The 18035-nt window shown below is 37.6% G+C and overlaps 1 protein-coding gene across 2 annotated transcripts in view; it reads right to left on the reverse strand.

Moving 5' to 3' along the window:
- PARG (poly(ADP-ribose) glycohydrolase) overlaps positions 1-18035 on the reverse strand; it is a 120179-nt gene that overhangs the window by 90638 nt on the left and 11506 nt on the right. For both annotated transcript variants that reach the window (XM_060191551.1, XM_007526490.3), the window contains exons 5-7: positions 12363-12485; positions 11486-11569; positions 6113-6187 (exon numbers count right to left, since the gene is read on the reverse strand). In XM_060191551.1, the coding sequence (XP_060047534.1) occupies positions 6113-6187; positions 11486-11569; positions 12363-12485 (282 nt within the window). The remainder of the gene's footprint in view (positions 1-6112; positions 6188-11485; positions 11570-12362; positions 12486-18035) is intronic.

Consider the following 18035-nt stretch of genomic DNA (forward strand, 5'->3'; position numbering starts at 1 on the left):
ACCTAACTGATTTTGAAGACTGTGAGTCATCAAGGGAAGAAATCCAAAATGGTTAAATTTCCAATAAACTCTAAATCAGAGGCTCAAAAGCTAAGAGATAAAGACATTAGCTCTAGTCTTATGCCAACATTCTCTTATGCCAACATTCAAGGTCACTTTTATTTAATTAGGATTTTGCTACAGACTCTTTATAACAAATGTAACAAGCACACTTTACATCTTTTTAAGATTTAAAGGAAGATCCAGAAAGTAGATTAACTATGAAGAATTTCATTTGAAAATGGAAACTAAAGAGAGAGATAATAAACACTCAGAAACTTATTCTGAATTACAAAAAACAAAAAGGCTATTGTGGAAGATCATAACCTTTACTGTTTTACTTATTGACCCAAAAAATGTATTCTGATTTGCAACAGTAGTTACTACAAACTATTCTAAAAAGCACTAAAGTTCCATGATATGTTGACAGATTTTACGTGTTTATGTTTTTGAACCAGAAAACTGATCAGCTCTGCTTTATGGTGGTGCACGGGGACTGAACCTGGAACTTCTGAGCGTCAAGCATGAGAGTCTGTTTGCATAATCATTATGCTATCTTACAGCTTGAGGGCAGGGTAAAAAGGAAACTGTGTCTAAGATTTCCTTGCTAAAATGTTTAATAAGCAATAAATTTACATATTTGTAATTTATACTTTCAGTATATTCAGATAAACTGCCTAAAATATTAAATAATCAGATAAACTGCTTATATTAATATACATACCATGCCCTAGAAAATCAAGTCTATAGAAGCTGGGCAGTGGCACACCTGGTTGAGTGCACACATTATAGTGCACAAAGACCAAGGTTCAAGCCCTCAGTCACCACCTTCGGGGTGCACCAGTAAGCTTAAGGTTAGTTTTTCAAGCTTTTGGCTGATATAATGTTTAAAGATGTTATAAAGGAAAAAAAAAATAGAATCCATATATATCAGAGTAGCCTTAAATCTAGATATCTCATTCTTAAATATATTGATGTTTTGATGCAATCAGATATATTTTTCTTTGTCACTTAAATTATAACATACAGACTCCTTTTGTTTTCTTAATTTCTTAAGTTTAAATTAGATACAGTGGTTAATTTTAGTTAAAAGTAATGTTAAATTTGATCCCAATCTTCGCCTTGGATGGAACCTGAAGGAAAAGTGTTGAGATAAGTCAGAGAGGGATGAATACCAGATGGCCTCACATATAGTTGGGACTTCAGAGATGTGGCAAAACTTGGAATGGGGACAGTGTACTGGACCAAAGCAAGGGTCTCCAGGGAAGGAATGGAAGAGAAAGGCCAGGGAGGAGGGGAGAGTTGGGGTCCTAGGTTGGAGGTGAGAGTATTTTGTAGACACCATTATGCAGAACTGGGAAATCGCTTAGTTCTGGCTCAGTGCTGGAGATTGAACCTGAGACTTTGGAGGCTCAGGAATCAAAAAGTCTTTTGCATAAACATTATCTACTATCTACCTGGTCCCACTATCAACTTGGTCCCACTGCTAGTAATTGTAAAGACTGTGAAACAATATAGTCACTATGAAAAAAAATTCAGTTCTTAAAATATTAAACAGTTGTTGTATAATCCAGCAGTTCCAGTTCTAGGCAAATAACCAAGAGACTTGAATACTCCTGACCTGAACATGAATGCTCAAAGCAACATTTTTAAATTGCATACAACAGTTTTATTGTATGATTCATTCAGCTCTTAATATAAAAGTTGATTGCATATCTCCTAAAAGATGAAAATATGTCACACCTTCTTTGCCTACTTGTGGTATATCATTCTCTTGAGTAAGCAACTCACAGTTGAATTCTTAGAATCATTACTCACTAAGTGCTCACATTTAGCTAGTTGACATGTACTTTTAAAACTTTTGTCTTTGTGGTCCGGGAGGTGGCGCAGTGGATAAAGCATCAGACTCTCAAGCATGAGATCCTGAGTTCAATCCCTGGCAGCACATGTGCCAGAGTGATTTCTGATTCTTTCTCTCTCTCCTCCTATCTTTCTCATGAATAAATTTAAAAAAAAATCTTAAAAAATTTTTTTTGTCTTTAAAAGTATGCTACTCTGTATCCTTCTATATTTTTATCACATCAGTTATTGCAATAGCATGTTATTAACTGTAATGGTAATAGAAATAGTATTTCTGTCTCCAAGACCTAATCTCTCCAAACCTAACTTACATATTTATTATTCTACACTTCTTCCTCACAGACATTTTTTTTTTTCTGCTAGAGGGTAAGAGATAGAGAAGGAATGAGAGACAACAGCACCACTCCACCACAGTGAAGCTTCCTGCTTCCATGCTGCTCCCATGTGGTAGCAGAGAGCCAAGCCTGAGTCCCTGCACATATTAAAGTATGAGCTCTACTTGCTGAGATGTCTCCCAGACCAACAAACAATGAAATTTTATTAGCTCGAACTTAAGGTTTTCAAAAGTATTCTTACCTCAGTAACTCAGAAAACCTATATGTTTACCAGATCTTTTGAAATCCAGTCCCTAACTCCATAAAGAGTACTTGCTGTAAGTAAGGCATTGTACAGATGGCATAGTAACCCATTTAATATGACACTAATATGATCACATAATCTGTTGGTGAAATTCAGCCTCTAACTACACACAGAACACTTGCTATAAGGAAGGCATTGTGCAAAACGGTATAGTGAATGCAAACCCAAAAAAGACAGTCTCTGCCCCTTATACATTTAACATATTAGAAGATGTCACCATTTCATGCAGGAAAAATAAAATAAAATAAATAAAAACCAGACAAAGAGACACAAGATAAAAATAATACTGTCACAAAATTCAAAAAAGGTGACATCTCATTTTGGAGGGAGCAGACAGGAAAATGTTAGCCCGGGAAAATAGAATTTCAATAGAGAAAGGTCAAAGAAGGGAGCACATCAGTCTCTCAATGCAGAGACAATAAGGCAGCAAGTAGGAGTGGAAAGTGTGTGAAAGGGACATTGAACTGTGACTGTATGCAGTAGTAGAAGGAAAACTGATTGCGTTATACATATCTGTCAGGGACACACTATGTGCCTTAGGTTAAGGGAATCTACTTTTGCTAAAGTAGATTTTTTAAAAAATGTTATTTTACCAGACTATACCTTAGCTCTGGCTTATGGTGGTGCGGGGGAACTGAACCTGAGACTCTGGAGCCCCAGGTAAGAGAATCTCTTTGCATAAGCATTATGCTATCTCCCCCCACCTGAGATTCTATCTTTAAAAAATTTGTTTACAATAGAATAATCTCAGTTATTTACATAGTTTCTGTATCTGGAAAAAAGTGGCTAGAGATGGAAAAACTCCTGTATACAAAATAATACAGGAATGTTCAAAGTTCAGTAAGAATTCTCCATTAGACGAGTCAAAATTGTTTATATTGAAATCAATGAAAAATATTTCCATTTCAAAATTACTTTTATTTTCTATTATTAGTAAATGAAACTAAAAAAATATAACTGAACGTAAAACGTAAGTGATGCATTAAGTAGTATGTGTGGTTAAAATAGCATCAATAGAAGATTTAGTTGTAAAAATAAAAAAAATAGACTGTAGGAGGCAGGGAGGTGATACAGCCAGTGGAGTGCATACATTACTATGCAAAACGATCCAGATTCAAGCCCCTGGTCCCCGCCTGTAGAGGGGCAGGGGGAATGCTTCAAGAGTAGTAAAGGAGTACTGCAGAGTCACTCTATCTCCCCCTTCCCTCTCAATTTCTTTTTCTCTTCTTTTCTTATTTATTTATTTGTTTATTTATTAGATAGAGAAAGAAAGCAGAGATAGGGAGAGGAAAGGAGAGAGACCAGTGGCATTGCTTCACCTTCTGCAAAGCTTCTCCCATGCAGGTGGGGACCAGGGGCTTGAACCCAAGTCCTTGTATATTATAACATGTGCATTCTATCAAGAGTGCCACCATCCACCCCTCTGAATTTCTGTGGGAAAAAGAAAGTAAGAAAGAAAGGGAGAAAAGGAGAGAGAAAGAAAGAAAGAAAGAAAGAAAGAAAGAAAGAAAGAAAGAAAGGAAGGAAGGAAGGAAAGAAAGAGAGAGAGAGAGAGAGAGAGAGAGAGAAAGAGAGAAAGAAAGAAAGAAAGAAAGAAAGAAAGAAAGAAAGAAAGAAAGAAAGAAAGAAAGAAAGAAAGAGAGAGGCAGGGGCAAGGAAGGAAGGGAGGGAGGAAGGAAGGGAGGAAGGAAGGGAGGAAGGGCTGCCAGGAGCAGTGGATTCATTATGCATGCACTGAAGCCCAGCAATAAACCTGGTGGCAGTTAAAAAAATATCTAAACAAATATTTTAAAAGAAAACATTGTAAATGAAAGTCTCTTTCTTTGGGTGTGACTTGTTCAGCAGTATAATGGCAATTATGTATAATGGCAAAAGTATAATGACGATTCTTATCAAGCTGAAATAACGCATAACAATTTAGCAACTGTACCCTTGGGTATTTATTTATCTCATAGAAATACAAACTTATATTTTAAAAAAAAAGTGGAATATAAGTTCACAGCAATTATACAGTAGTTGCAGTCAAAATCTGGAAACAATCCGAATGTCCTGAAATGTATCTATGGTAATAAAAATAAGGATACATTTAAAAAATATATTTATTTATTTTCCCTTTTGTTGCCCTTGTTGGTTTTTTTTTTTGTTGTAGTCATTATTGTTATTGATGTCATTGTTGGATAGGACAGAGAGAAATGGAGAGAGGAGGGGAAGACAGAGAGGGGGAGAGAAAGATTAAGACACCTGCAGACCTGCTTTACCACCTGTGAAGTGACTCCCCTGCAGGTGGGGAGCCAGGGGCTTGAACTGGGATCCTCACGCTGATCCTTGCACTTGGCACAATGTGCGTTTAACCTGCTGCGCTACTGCCCAACCCCTAGGACACATCTTTATCATGGAACAGTACTGAGCAATAAAAAGAAACAACTCCTGATGAATTATGGAAATAATACAAAACAAGAAAGGTAATCTGAAATGGTTCACATAATATAAACTATCTGAAACAAATTCATAGACCTGAAATAGATTAGTGATTACCAGAAACTAGGAAGGAAAGTGTGTGGCAAGACCTGTGCTAATGGAGTTGTTCTATATCTTCAAGGTGGTAATGGTTATATATGAAGGAATCACACACAACTGAGTAAAAGCACAGCTATTTCAATTTCCTCATTTTGATACTGTAACACAGCTGTACAAGTCATTAACAAGAAGGAAGGTGAGATCAAGTTTGCATGGGACTTCCCTGCACATTCCTTTGTAGTTTCCTTATGAATCTATCAGTATTTCAGAAGAAACGTCAAAAAACATACTGCCTTTTTTTTTTTTCTATAATGGATAATGTTCATTCTTCTAATTGCATTATGAAAGTGCTTGCCTATAACTGAAGATAAACTGCTATAGTCTTCTGTGAAAAATAGACTGAGAGGGGCCAAGTGGTGGTGGACCTGGTTGAGCACACATGTTACAAGGCACAAGGTTCTGGATTTGAGTCCTTGGTCCCCATTTGCTGGAGGAAAGCTTTGCAAGTGGTGAAGCCAGTCCTTCTTGCTCTCTCTCAATTTCCCCCTTCCCTCTTGATTTTTGCTGTCTCTATCCAATAAGCAAATAAATAAAAAAAATTTAAAAGAGGCCTTGTTATAAACACTCTAAAAAATAGACTTACAATATAGTTGCAGAGTCATAGAAATTTTGTGACTTTAAACTAAACATCTCATTTTTGGGACTGAAAAAACAGTACTATGGGGATAGATGGCATAGTGGTTATGCAAAGAGACTCTCATGCCTGAGGCTCCAAAGTTGTAGTTTCAATCCCCTTACTCCACAATGGGCCAGAGCTGAGCAGTACTCTGGTAAAAAGAAAAAAAAAAAAAAAAGTACAGTATTTGTGGCTGAGAACAGAGTGAATGCAACATAGATATCTACAAACATGGGTAACAATAAATTCTCAATATCCAATCATCCAATTAAATACAACTGACAAGGGTATAAAAACAGCAGATTTTAGAAAACTCAATTTTCTAATACAGTTGTCATACTATTTCAATGGATAAAGAAATAAGAGAACAAGAACTTTTACCTTATCACAGAAATCAACTAAAGCTGTGAAGTCCCATTTCTTAGAATATGCAACATTATATTTCAGAATAGCATCCTAGAAAAAAAGCATAAATAAAACTTCATGATATAAGCAAGTCAGTTCTATATGAATAGCCTATCTCCTTTATGAACCAGTTGCAGTAAATTTCAAAATGCTAAATAAATTTTCCCACTATTAGCTAGTTCATGTCAGTAGCTATGAAAAATATACTGCATATTAACTTATTCTTAGATGAAACTAGAAAGGTAAACTAATTAGGAAAATATCTTAACCGTCCTAAAACATACATTATAAAGTTATGACATAGTCCAAGTTATCAACAAATAGGACCCTGAGGAGCTGAAGAATAAAGATTAAATATTTAATATTTTGGCCTTTAGTAAGGTCATACTATATACTCAATATAAGGTATACTTGTAATAATAGATTTCCTAGGAAGAAGCAATTGGAAAAAAGTCTAAATGAAAAAAAGAAAAGATTGAGGAATATCACACTAAAGTAGGAAATAGTCTCTCCCTCGTTACTATTGGTTATTTTTGTAAGCTACGTATAAATTATTTTCCTTCAGCAGTTCACAAAGAGCACACACCTTCATATATATAATGAACAGTCTAAGAAGTATGCCATCTACTGGTGTAACTTTTCACTGTCTGAACAGGTGCCCTGTTACCAGAGAGTAGTAGTATTTATAAAGCAACCTATCAGCTATATAAACAGAACTATTATTTACAATCATATTTTATTTCATCTTCTAAAATTCTATTTCAATAATATACTTTATAAGGTACATATATTAATAAAGTAACGTATAATTTATAAACATTTATATATATAATACACACTCCCTTTACTTATTTATTGCTGCCAGGGTTATTGCTGGGGCTTAGTGCTGGCACTATGAATCCACTGTTACCAGTAGCTACCAGTAGCCATTTTTTTTCTTTTTCTAATATTTATTTATTTATTTAACCTCCAGGTTTATAGCTGGGGTTCAGTGCCTGCACTATGAATCCACTGCTCCTGGAAGTCGTTTTTTTAAATTCCATTGGATAGGACAGAGAGAAATTGGGGGGGGGGGACAGAGAGGGAGAAAGACACCTGCAGAGCTGCCTCACTGCTTGTGAAGCAAGCCCCCTGGGGATCTTGGGAACTGGGCGCTTGAACCGAGATCTTTGCGTGGGTACTTGGACTTCGTTCTACGTGAGCTTAACCTGGTACAACACCGCCAGGCTTCCTCTTTCTAATTTTTATTAGATAGGATAGAGAGATATTGAGAAGGACAGACAGAGAGAGATACCTGCAGACCTGCTTCACTGCTTATGAAGCAGAACCACTGCAGGTAGGGGAAGGGGCTTGAATCCAGGTCCTTTGTGCTTCACCAGGTATGCCACCACCCGGCCCCCTTTTCCCCCCCTCTTTTATTGATGGTATATGTAAGCCTAAAAACACCGTTAAATTATTATTATCAACCTTCACAAATTTCCTCATCATTGATTGAAAAAAAATCAATAAAAGTGTGCATTTGTTATGTGGAATCAGGGACACCCAAGTTCTTAAAAAAAAAAAGAAGAAAAGAAAAAAAGGAGGGAGGAGACAATCAAACAAAAATCACTAGACAAAAAAGTTTTTCTTCATGGGGCTAGGTGGTGACACATATGGTTGAGTGCACGTTACAATGCGCAAGGACCGAGGTTCAAGCCCTCAGTCCCCACCTGCATGGGAAAGCTTCACGAGTGGTAAAGCAGGGCTACAGGTCTCTCTCTCTCTCTCTCTCCCCTTCCTCTCTATTTCTAAATGTCTCTGTCAAATAAATAAAGATAATAAAATTAAAAAAAATTTTTTTCACTTATAATATTTTCAGTGAGGGAATTTTTTTTTTAAGATTTCATTTCAATTAATTTTATTTGTTATCTTACCAGAGCACCGCAGTTCTGGCTTATAGCAGTATAGGGGGTTGAACTTGGGACTTCGGAGTCTCAGGCATTAAATTTTGTTTGCATAACCATCTCCTTTACCCTAAAGACTTTCCTAATCACTAATATCTGAATTCAGAACTTCTCACAAAGTATTAAAAAAAATGTCTATCAACAGATGAATGGGCAAACAAGAAATGTACAGGGACAAACTTATTCTACAATAAGATTAAATTGGGGGCCAGATGATGACATACTCAGTTAAGCACAACCATTAGCAAATGCAAGGATCCGGGTTTGAGCCCTTGCTCTCCACCTACAAAGAGTCTGTCTCATGAGTGGTGAAGTAGGTCTGTAGGTGTCTTTCTCTTCCTCTATTTCCCCATCCTTTCTCAATATCTCTGTCCTATCTAATACAAATTGGAAACAAAACAAAACAAAACAAAAAAGCCCAAAAAGGTTAAATCTTGAAAATCTTAAAGTCAGATACACTGCCATGAATACAATATGATTCCACTCACATAAAATATAAAATTAATCTATGGTTTTTAAAAAGCAGATCAATCTTTGCCAGGGGCCAGTGCATAAAAAGAAATCAATTACAAAGAAGGGGGGCAGTAAAAATAACCGTTGGCAATGAGAGGTATATTCTGTACACTGTAGTTGATAGCTTGAAGGCTATGTGTTAAGTACCATACCTCATCAAGTTATAATCTTTAGAAGAAGGTACTTTTTTTTTTTTTTTTTGCCTCCAGGTTTATTTGCTGGGGCTCGGTGGTGCAGGCACCACGAATCCACTGCTCTTAGAGGCCATTGTTTTTTTTGTTGCCATTGATGTTGTTGTTGGAAAGGACACAGAGAAATAGAGAGAGGAGGGGAGACAGAGAGGGTGGTGAGAGAAAGACAGACACCTGCAGACCTGCTGTGAAGCAACCCCCCAGGGGTGGGGAGCAGGTGGCTCGAGCTGGGATCCTTACACCAGTCATTGTGCTTTGCACCACGTGCACTTATTAATCCATTGCGCTATGGCCTAACCCCCACTTTTTATGTTTTACAAAGATGATAAGGAAAAATATTTCAAATAAGCTTTGCATTGCAATCCTTTAATGGGATTTATAGGATCACTTAGCTATTTTTTACTTCACTCCAAGTCTTAAGTATTGGCTGAGGTTATTTCATAACGCACAGCAAATAACAATTAACTGAATCATAAAATATCTATTCTTTGCAAATTATCAACATAGCATTTACATAAAAATTACTGTCAATCAAATTTTGAAGACACTTAAAAAAACTGTTAACATCTCCAATTCTTTTTTTTTAAATATTTATTTAATTTATTCCCTTTTGTTGCCCTTGTTGTTTTATTGTTGTAGTTATTATTGTTGTTGTCGTTGTTGTATAGGACAGAGAGAAATGGAGAGAGGAGGGGAAGACAGAGAGGAGGAGAGAAAGATAGACACCTGCAGACCTGCTTCACTGCCTGTGAAGCGACTCCCCTGCAGGTGGGGAGCCGGGGTTCGAACCGGGATCCTTATGCCGGTCCTTGTGCTTTGCGCCACCTGTGCTTAACCCGCTGCGCTACAGCCCGACTCCCTACATCTCCAATTCTTAATTCAACATCAAGTGTCTCAAAAGCAGAAAAAAATTATATTTAATAAAAGAGACTCAATGTGTCTCCCTCTCTGTGTGTTCCCCCCCACCCCCAGCAAAGAAAACAATTACCACAGGCAGAAAGAAGAAAACCTCAAGAGACTTCTCTATTCTGTTGAATTTATCATAACATACATAAGAACATGAAATTCAAATGAATGTAATTACCTCTTCCTAAATTAATCATGGTACACTAAAAAACTTAAGAGGTAAAATGATAATGTAATTTAAAATACAAAGATTATTCTAGGCTGCTACTTTGATATATCTGAAAAACATTTATTAAATTCCTGTTTAAGTCTGGGGGGTATGGACTGACTTGCCAACACCTATGTCCATTTGAGAAGTGATTACAGAAGCCAGAACTCCCACCTTCTGCATCCTAAAAAGAATTCTGATCCATATTCCCAAAGGAGGAGAAATGATAGGGGAAGGTAATTACAAGGCTCTGAACTTAAACTTCATCAGGAACCAGAGAGATAAGAGGAAAAGATGAAGGACACTCCGATGCAGTAATAGGTGTGGTTATGACTTGGAAGGGAAGAGAGTGCAGGGTCATAGAGAAAAAAAAGGGGGGGCATAATTATATATAAATATAGACAGTTATAGAAACAATAGTCAACCATATCTAGAACCTTGGGAGAACATCTGTAACTTCCAATGGAGTGAATGGGGATACAGACTCTACAGTCATTGGAATGGTGCAAGAATCATAACCCTGTTATCTTGTAATTTTATAAATCAATATTGTCACTAATAAAAATTTAAATACTGAATTCATTTTCACAGAAATATACAAAAATTTCATTATCAGTTATAAACATTTTAGAAGTTTACACGACTACAATGCCAAAAAAATAAATGTGTGTATATATTAATATATTAGAAAAACAATCTTAATGGTTACCTGTACCATCTTAATGAAACACTCAAATATCAATAAATAAACTATTGCCAAAATATATGGCTAATAAATTATTAAACTGCTAGAAACTGTATTAAGAGCAATAAAAAAACAGAGTATTTAAAGTATACTTTAATCATCAGTGAAGTTAGCTTCCCTTTGGGCAAAAGCTACTGAAGTCATAATTCTTTCCTAATTAACTTTTAAGACATTTCTGAAACCTGATAATTCTAAAATAAAAATAAAAAAGAAACTTGAACTGAAAGTAATTGGATAGGGAATCAAGGAACAGGTCTTATTTCTGGTTCTCCGAATTATTATATGTGGCTCCAGGCAAGTCATTTACAACTCTCATTTCTTCTACTCATTTCCTAGTGATGAAATGGAAACCAAGAATGTCTCTACAGAGAATTCCTTAAGCACTTTGTATATAAATAATGTTATTACCTGAGTTTATTAAAGACCAAAAAATGTATTTGAGGAAGGAGACACAGTACACCTTTTTTTATTTTGTTTTTTGCCTCCAGGGTTATTGCTGGGGCTCAATGCCTGCACCATGAATCCATTTTTCCCCCCTTTTGTAGCCTTGTTGTGGTTATTATTGTTGTTGATGTTGTTCATTGTTGGATAGGACAGAGAGAAATTGAGAGAGGAGAGGACAGAGAGGACAGAGAGGGGGAGAGAAAGACAGACACCTGCAGACCTGCTTCACCGCCTGTGAAGCGACTCCCCTGTAGGTGGAGAGCCGGGGGCTCAAACTGGGATCCTTATGCTAGTCCTTGTGCTTTGCACCACGTGCACTTAACCTGCTGTGCTACTGCCTGGCCCCCTCAAAGTACACATTTCTAAGAACTACATGTAAGAGAAAAGAATAAAATATACCTTAAGGTTTTGGGGTCGTGTAAATTTGTTGAGAAGTGCAGTCTGAATGAGCTCCCACCGACTGCCTGCAGTTCGTTCACCATTCTTTAAGAAAAAAAAAAAAAAAAAACCTATCAGAGAACCATTCCAAGGTGTTTGCATCACAGAATCAGAATTCAAACATGGAAATGTTAAAGTATCTTTCAAAAAATAAAAGACCATCACTGTTTCACTGCTTTTCCTGACTTTTTTTCTCTCTACAGTTCACCCTCATGTATTGGTCACCAGTGGATAACTCTCTTGTATGGCTACCCTGCAACTGTGAAGAAGTTTCCCTTGGTTTTGGTTCTAATGTCTTTGTCACCATGCTGGGGGAAGGAGGATCAAACACTGAAATCTGTTTTTCTAAGCTTTGGCAAAAATACTATATATATCATATGTGACTACTGTTCACAAGATAGAATTAATCTTTTTGGGGCTGGGTGTTGGCACACCTGGTTGAGTGCACATGTTACAATGTGCAAGGATCCAGGTTCGATTTCCTGGTCCCCACCTGCTGGGGGAAAGCTTGAGTGGTGAAGCAGTGCTGCAGGTGTCTCTCTGTCTCTCTTCCTCTCTGTGCCCCACTTCCCTCTTGATTTCTGGCTGTCTCTATCCAATAAATAAATATAAAAAACAAGTTTTAAAAAATTTTAAAAAAGAATTTTTCCCCCCATCTAACTACAAGGAAATTGGGTAGCTTACTAATCCTATGTTCAAAAAGTAGATAATGGGTGAATATTAGGAATGTATTTATAATGTTTCCCGGATACTCCCACGCATAGTTTTTAAAATCAATTTACTACTGTGTTAAAAACAATGTAAGCTTTAAGAATACAGTTCACACTTATATTTTTACCTCATCTTCCACAGGATATAAGTTTTGCTCTGAACAAGGCATCTTAACATGCTTGTTGTCCCATGAATCTTTAAAATGTGTTGGAAAAGGCTTAGGGATTTCTCCAGCTCGCAAAAGATCTACCTGAAATAAGAGTTAAAGAAGAAAGTTAAGTGTGTAAAAACTAGGCAAACTGTTTACAAAATAATCCAAAAAGGCCAAAGCAAACACTAGATATGAAATCTCAGAAGTCCTCTTCATTTTTCCCACTTCTTAAATCAACATGTCCTATGCTTTCTATTCCCATCCCATCTAGACCCTGGTCCTCTTTATTCCTTACCTAATTTTATACCAACAGTCTTCTATACTTAACTACCTACAAATGCTCCAGACACACTGACCCTCCCCCATAAAGTCTTTATCCTCAAATGAGAATAATGTATCTTTTAAAAGTATTTTATTTATTTATTAAGGGGGGGAGGGAGATAAGCAAAGAGACACCTGCAGTCCTGTTTCACCACTTGTGAAGCTTCCCCCCTGCAGGTGGGAACCAGGGGCTTGAACCTGGGACCTTGCGCACTGTAATTTATGCACTTAACCAGGTGCACCACTGCCTGGCCTCAAATAATGTATCTGTATAAACTATTCACAGTGGGAGCTGGGCGGTAGCTCAGCAGGTTAAGTGCACATGGCGCGAAGCACAAGGACCACCTTAACGGTCCCAGTTCAAGCCCCCAGCTCCCCACCTGTAGGGGGTTCGCTTCATAGGCAGTGAAGCAGGTCTGCAAGTATCTATCTTTCTCTCTCCCTCTCTATCTTCCCCTCCTCTTTCCATTTCTCTGTCCTATCTAACAACAAGACAGTAATCACAACAACAGTAATAACCACAATAAACAACAAGGGCAACAAAAGGGAAAAAAAATAGCCTCCAGTATTTGTAGTGCAGGCACTGAGCCACAGTGATAACCCTAGAGGCAAAATAAATAAATAAATAAACTATTCACAGTATGCCTATCTTTTAGTGGTTCCTATTTGCTCAAACTCAAGATTTCAAATGATGATTCCACTTTTTAACATGTTCTCTTACCAAAGCACTGACTGGTAAAATGTCTATTTTTTTTTAATTCTTTTTATTTAAACTTTTATTATTGGATAGAGACAGAGAGAAGTTGAGGTGAAGGAGAGATAGAGATGGAGACACCTGCAACCTTGCTTCACCACCCGTGAAGCTTTCTCTCTGCAGGTAGGGACCAGGGGCTTGAACCTGGGTCCTTGTGCACTGTAGTGTGTGCGCTTAACTAGGTGCACCACCGCCTGCCCCCTAAAATGTCTATTTTTACTATCAACATTCAACTAGTTATTCATTTCCACTAAGAATGTCTTAGGAATGTGTATATGTATATATAAAGAGAAGAGAGGAAAGAAAAGAACCAGACCATCATTCTAGCCCATGCAATGCTGGGGCTTGAACTCAGGACCCCATGCCTGTGAGTTGAATACTTTATCCACTGTACCACCTCTCAGGCTGTTCAGTAACTTATAAATATTTAACTAATCCTTCTTGCTTCATTTAGTCATTCCCATGCTAGATATAACTTTTTACTCCCCCCCCCAGTTGAGGATAACTTTTTACTCCCCCGCTAGTTGAAGATAACTGTACTATAGTACTTATAATAGGCACTAAATAGATAGTTTAAAATATAAAAGTTTCATTTTCCCTATTCATACATTTCATATAAATGGACCACAAAATATGTGGGGATTTTGTGCAGTGTTTCCTCCACTTAGTATGTGTTCAGAGTTTATGCATGTTACATTAGATAGCAAAACTTCATTGCAGATAATAAAAAACAGTATATAATTTTAACAGCATTATGCTGTGAATGAAAGGTTTATAATACTGTGGGACTATGAGAACCTAATTTGAGACCTCCTTTATCTTTGGTAAGCTTAGGGAAGCGTTTCTGAAAGAATAATTGATCCAAGTTCCAAATGACTGGAGAGTGGTGGTGTGTGTAGGTAGCCTGGACCTTGAGCATGTGCAATTTCTGCACTCTTGGGTTATTTTTTCCTGTGCAGATAGAAAGAAGTGCAGAGTAAATGGGAGAGACACCTCAGTATTCATAGTACTAGTTTCATAATACTCCCACATGATGCTAGAGCTCCAACCTGGACCTTGCACATGGAAAAGCACATGCCCTACCCACTAAGCTATTTCTCAGTCCCCAAAATGATTCTTTTTTGTTTTGTTTTTTTTTTACCAGAGCACTGCTCAGCTCTGGCTTATGGTGGTGTGGGGGATTTAACCTGGGACTTGAGAGTCTCAGGCATGAAAGTCTCTTTGCATAACCATTATGCTATACTCCTACCCCAAAAAATTCTTTTTAAGTTAACTAGGAAAAAGGGAAAAGTTGTTCCTCAGAAATGGCAGTTTATAGAAAGAAAAACTGTAAACAAAGCTTCAAAAATGTCTACAACAACCCATGAGAAAAAAGTGTGTAGACAACCTACATAGGTAACCATTAAAACCTAAGTGCTGTTGGGGTCATTTGGAGAAAGAGAAAGGAAAGAGGACTTCAGAAAAAGCCATAGGGGGCTGGGTAGTGGTGCACCTAGTTGAAAGTACACATTTTATGTACAAGGACCCAAGTTTGAGCCCTTGGTCTCCACCTGCAGGGATGCGGGGGGGGGGGGGGGCACTTCCTGAGCCGTGAAGCAGGTCTACAGGTGTTTATCTTTCTCTGTCCCTCTCCATTTCCTATTTCCCTTCAATTTCTCTCTGTCCTATCAAATAAATTAGAAAGTAAAAACTGGTGTGGTCCACGAGGTAGCACAGTGATAAAAGCTCTGTACTTTCAAGCATGAAGTTCTGGAGTTCAATTCCTGGCAGCACATGTGCCAGAGTGATGTCTGGTTCTTTCTTTCTCCTATCTTTCTCAGAAATAAATAAAAATCTTAAAAAAAAAAATAAGGGGAGTCAGGTGGTAGCTCGGCAGGTTAAGCACATATGGCGCAAAGTGCAGGGACTGGTATAAGGATTCAGGTTCGAACCCCCGGCTCCCACCTGTAGGCAAGTCGCAAGGCACAAGGATAACCATGGTGGCAATTACAATAAAAGTTTAAATCCTATCCATACACCTAGATAGTTATAATTTCAATATCTAAGGAAACCAGTAAAATAGGAATGACAAGAGAACCTTGATTCTGTGGTGTATATAAAATTGAGTTACGGGGCCAGGTGGTGGAACACCTGACTAAGAGCACACATTACAGTGTGCAAGGAGACCAGGTTCAAGCCCCTGGTCCCCGCCTGTAGGGGGAAAGCTTCATGAGTGGTTAAGCAGAGCTGGAGATGTCTCTGTCTCTTCCCCTTTCTCCTCCTCCACTCTCAATTTCTCTCATCTCTAGCTAATAAATAAATATTAAAAAAAATAAAATTGAGTTACTTGGTAAAATACATTCTTGAGTTTGAGTGTTTATTAGTACATCATTATTATTAGTTAATTATTTATTTTAAGATACAGACAGAATGAAAGAGAATATAGCACTAAAGTTTCCTTCAATGTGGTAGGCTCAAACCTTCACCACACACGGCAAAATAGTGTACTATCCAAATGAGGTATCTTGAAGGTCTTTTCCCTTTCCCTTTCCCTCCCTCCCTCCCTCCCATTGCCACAGTGTTATTGCTGGGGCTTGGTGCTAGCACTACAAATCCACCACTCACTGCAGCCATTTTTTTTTCCTTTCTATTTTATTTTTTAAGACAGAGAGATGTTGGGGGGTGGGCAGTGGACAGAGAGGGAGAAAGAGAGACATCTACAGATCTGCTTCACCACTCATAAAGCTTCCCTCCTGCAGGTGGGGAGAAAAGGCTCCTGGGTGCTTGTGCATGGTAACATGTGAGCTCAACTGGGTGCATTCCCACCCAGCCACCCCTTATTAGTTCTCTCAACACAAAAATTTTCATAGTTAAAATATAATTCAGAAAAGAGAGTTGAGTCAGATTACAAAAGAGCCCCTAAACCTCTTCAATACAGTACAATTTTGCTAATTGTTTTTTATCTTTTTTAAACCATAGCACTGCTCAGCAGTGGCTTAGACTAAGCTGAGGATTGAATCTGAGCTCTTCATTGCCTCAGCCACAGAAGTCTATTATGGTATAAACAGATAAACTATTTCCTCCCGTCTGCTGTTCTCATTTAACTGAGTTTTAATACTACCTATCTCTATTTCCCATATATGCTCAAATTTCCCCTACACATAGCTGTATACTTAATCTTGTTAAAACATAACTACTACCTACAAAGACATTTTAATGACTTTTGATACCTATAGAAATAGCCCCATTTGTGACACTCTATGATACAGATGACTTTTCAAGTCTTCTCTTCCACTATTCCTCATCCAAATTCAAAGTTCTGTGAAGCCAACTGGTTTACATGTTTAAAGCATATAGTTTTCAATTTTAGTATTCTCTTATAAAGGGTCACGTTATCTGTCATTTTTCTTGCCTTAATTACTTCACTTCAGAAAGAACTATGCAGAATGTGAGGGTAATCTGGCTGTGACATCTGTGACTTCACTGATTGCCAGGGTTGATTCAGGTGATCCGGTTGGCTAGGTAGGTGTCTCCTTCCTCCCTCACTGCTCCATGTGTGTCCCTCCCAAAGCTGAGCTTCTGAGTAGCCATGCTCCCCTGCTAAAACCTCCAGAAATGGCTATGCAAAGGACTTGCAGGCTTGAAGCTCTGAGATCCTACGTTCAATCTCCAGTATCATCAAAAACCAGAGCTGTGGTATAAAGTTTACCATTTTAATTAGTCCTAAAAAATTATTTTTACAAAAAAAATAAATAAAACCCAAGTACTTCTATGTCCTGGCATAAGTAGTGCCAGAGATCAAACTGTCCACTAAGCTATTTAAAAATAAGTTTTGTTTTTTTTTACAGCAGTGATTTTAATAGTAGTTTGCAAGGTTTTAAGATATAGGAATGTAGGGGGTTGGGTGTGACACACCTGCTTGAACACACATGTGCAAGGACCTGGGCTTAGGTTCCTAGTCATCACCTGCATAGGAGAAGCTTCATGGAAGGGTGAAGAAGTGCTACAGGCTTCCTTCTCCATCTAGCCTTCTCTATTTTCCAATACCCTATCAATTTATCTTTGCCCTATTAAATAAAAGGATGGTGAGGAGGAAAAAAAAAATGTAATACAAGAAAAAAAATGATATAGGTATAGTTCTACACTATGTCCACAACCAACACAGTCATTTTTAGTGCTATTAAGTAAAATTATAGTGTTACCACTATCCATTTCTAGGAAATTTTAATCATTCCAGACAGAAACTCTTCACTTAAGAAACCATACATAATTCTACATTTTCTGTTAGGTCTTAATAACTCTTTTATGTTATTTGTTGGTTTCTTAAAAAAAAAAAGGTGGGGGGCAGGTGGCACACTGGGTTAAGTGCAATAGTATGAACATAAGGACACACCCAAAGATCCTGGTTCGAGCCCCTAGCTCCCCACCTGCAGGGAGTAGCTTCACAAGCTGTGAAGCAGGTCTACAGGTGTCTTTCTCTCTCCCTATCTTCCCCATCCCTCTCAATTTCTCTGTCTTATCCAATAAAATAGAAAAAAATGGCCACAGGAGCAGTGGATTTATAGTGTAGGCATTAAGCTCGTGATAACTCTGCA

The sequence above is a fragment of the Erinaceus europaeus genome, chromosome 1 (assembly GCF_950295315.1).
Source record: "Erinaceus europaeus chromosome 1, mEriEur2.1, whole genome shotgun sequence".
Lineage (NCBI taxonomy): Eukaryota > Metazoa > Chordata > Mammalia > Eulipotyphla > Erinaceidae > Erinaceus > Erinaceus europaeus.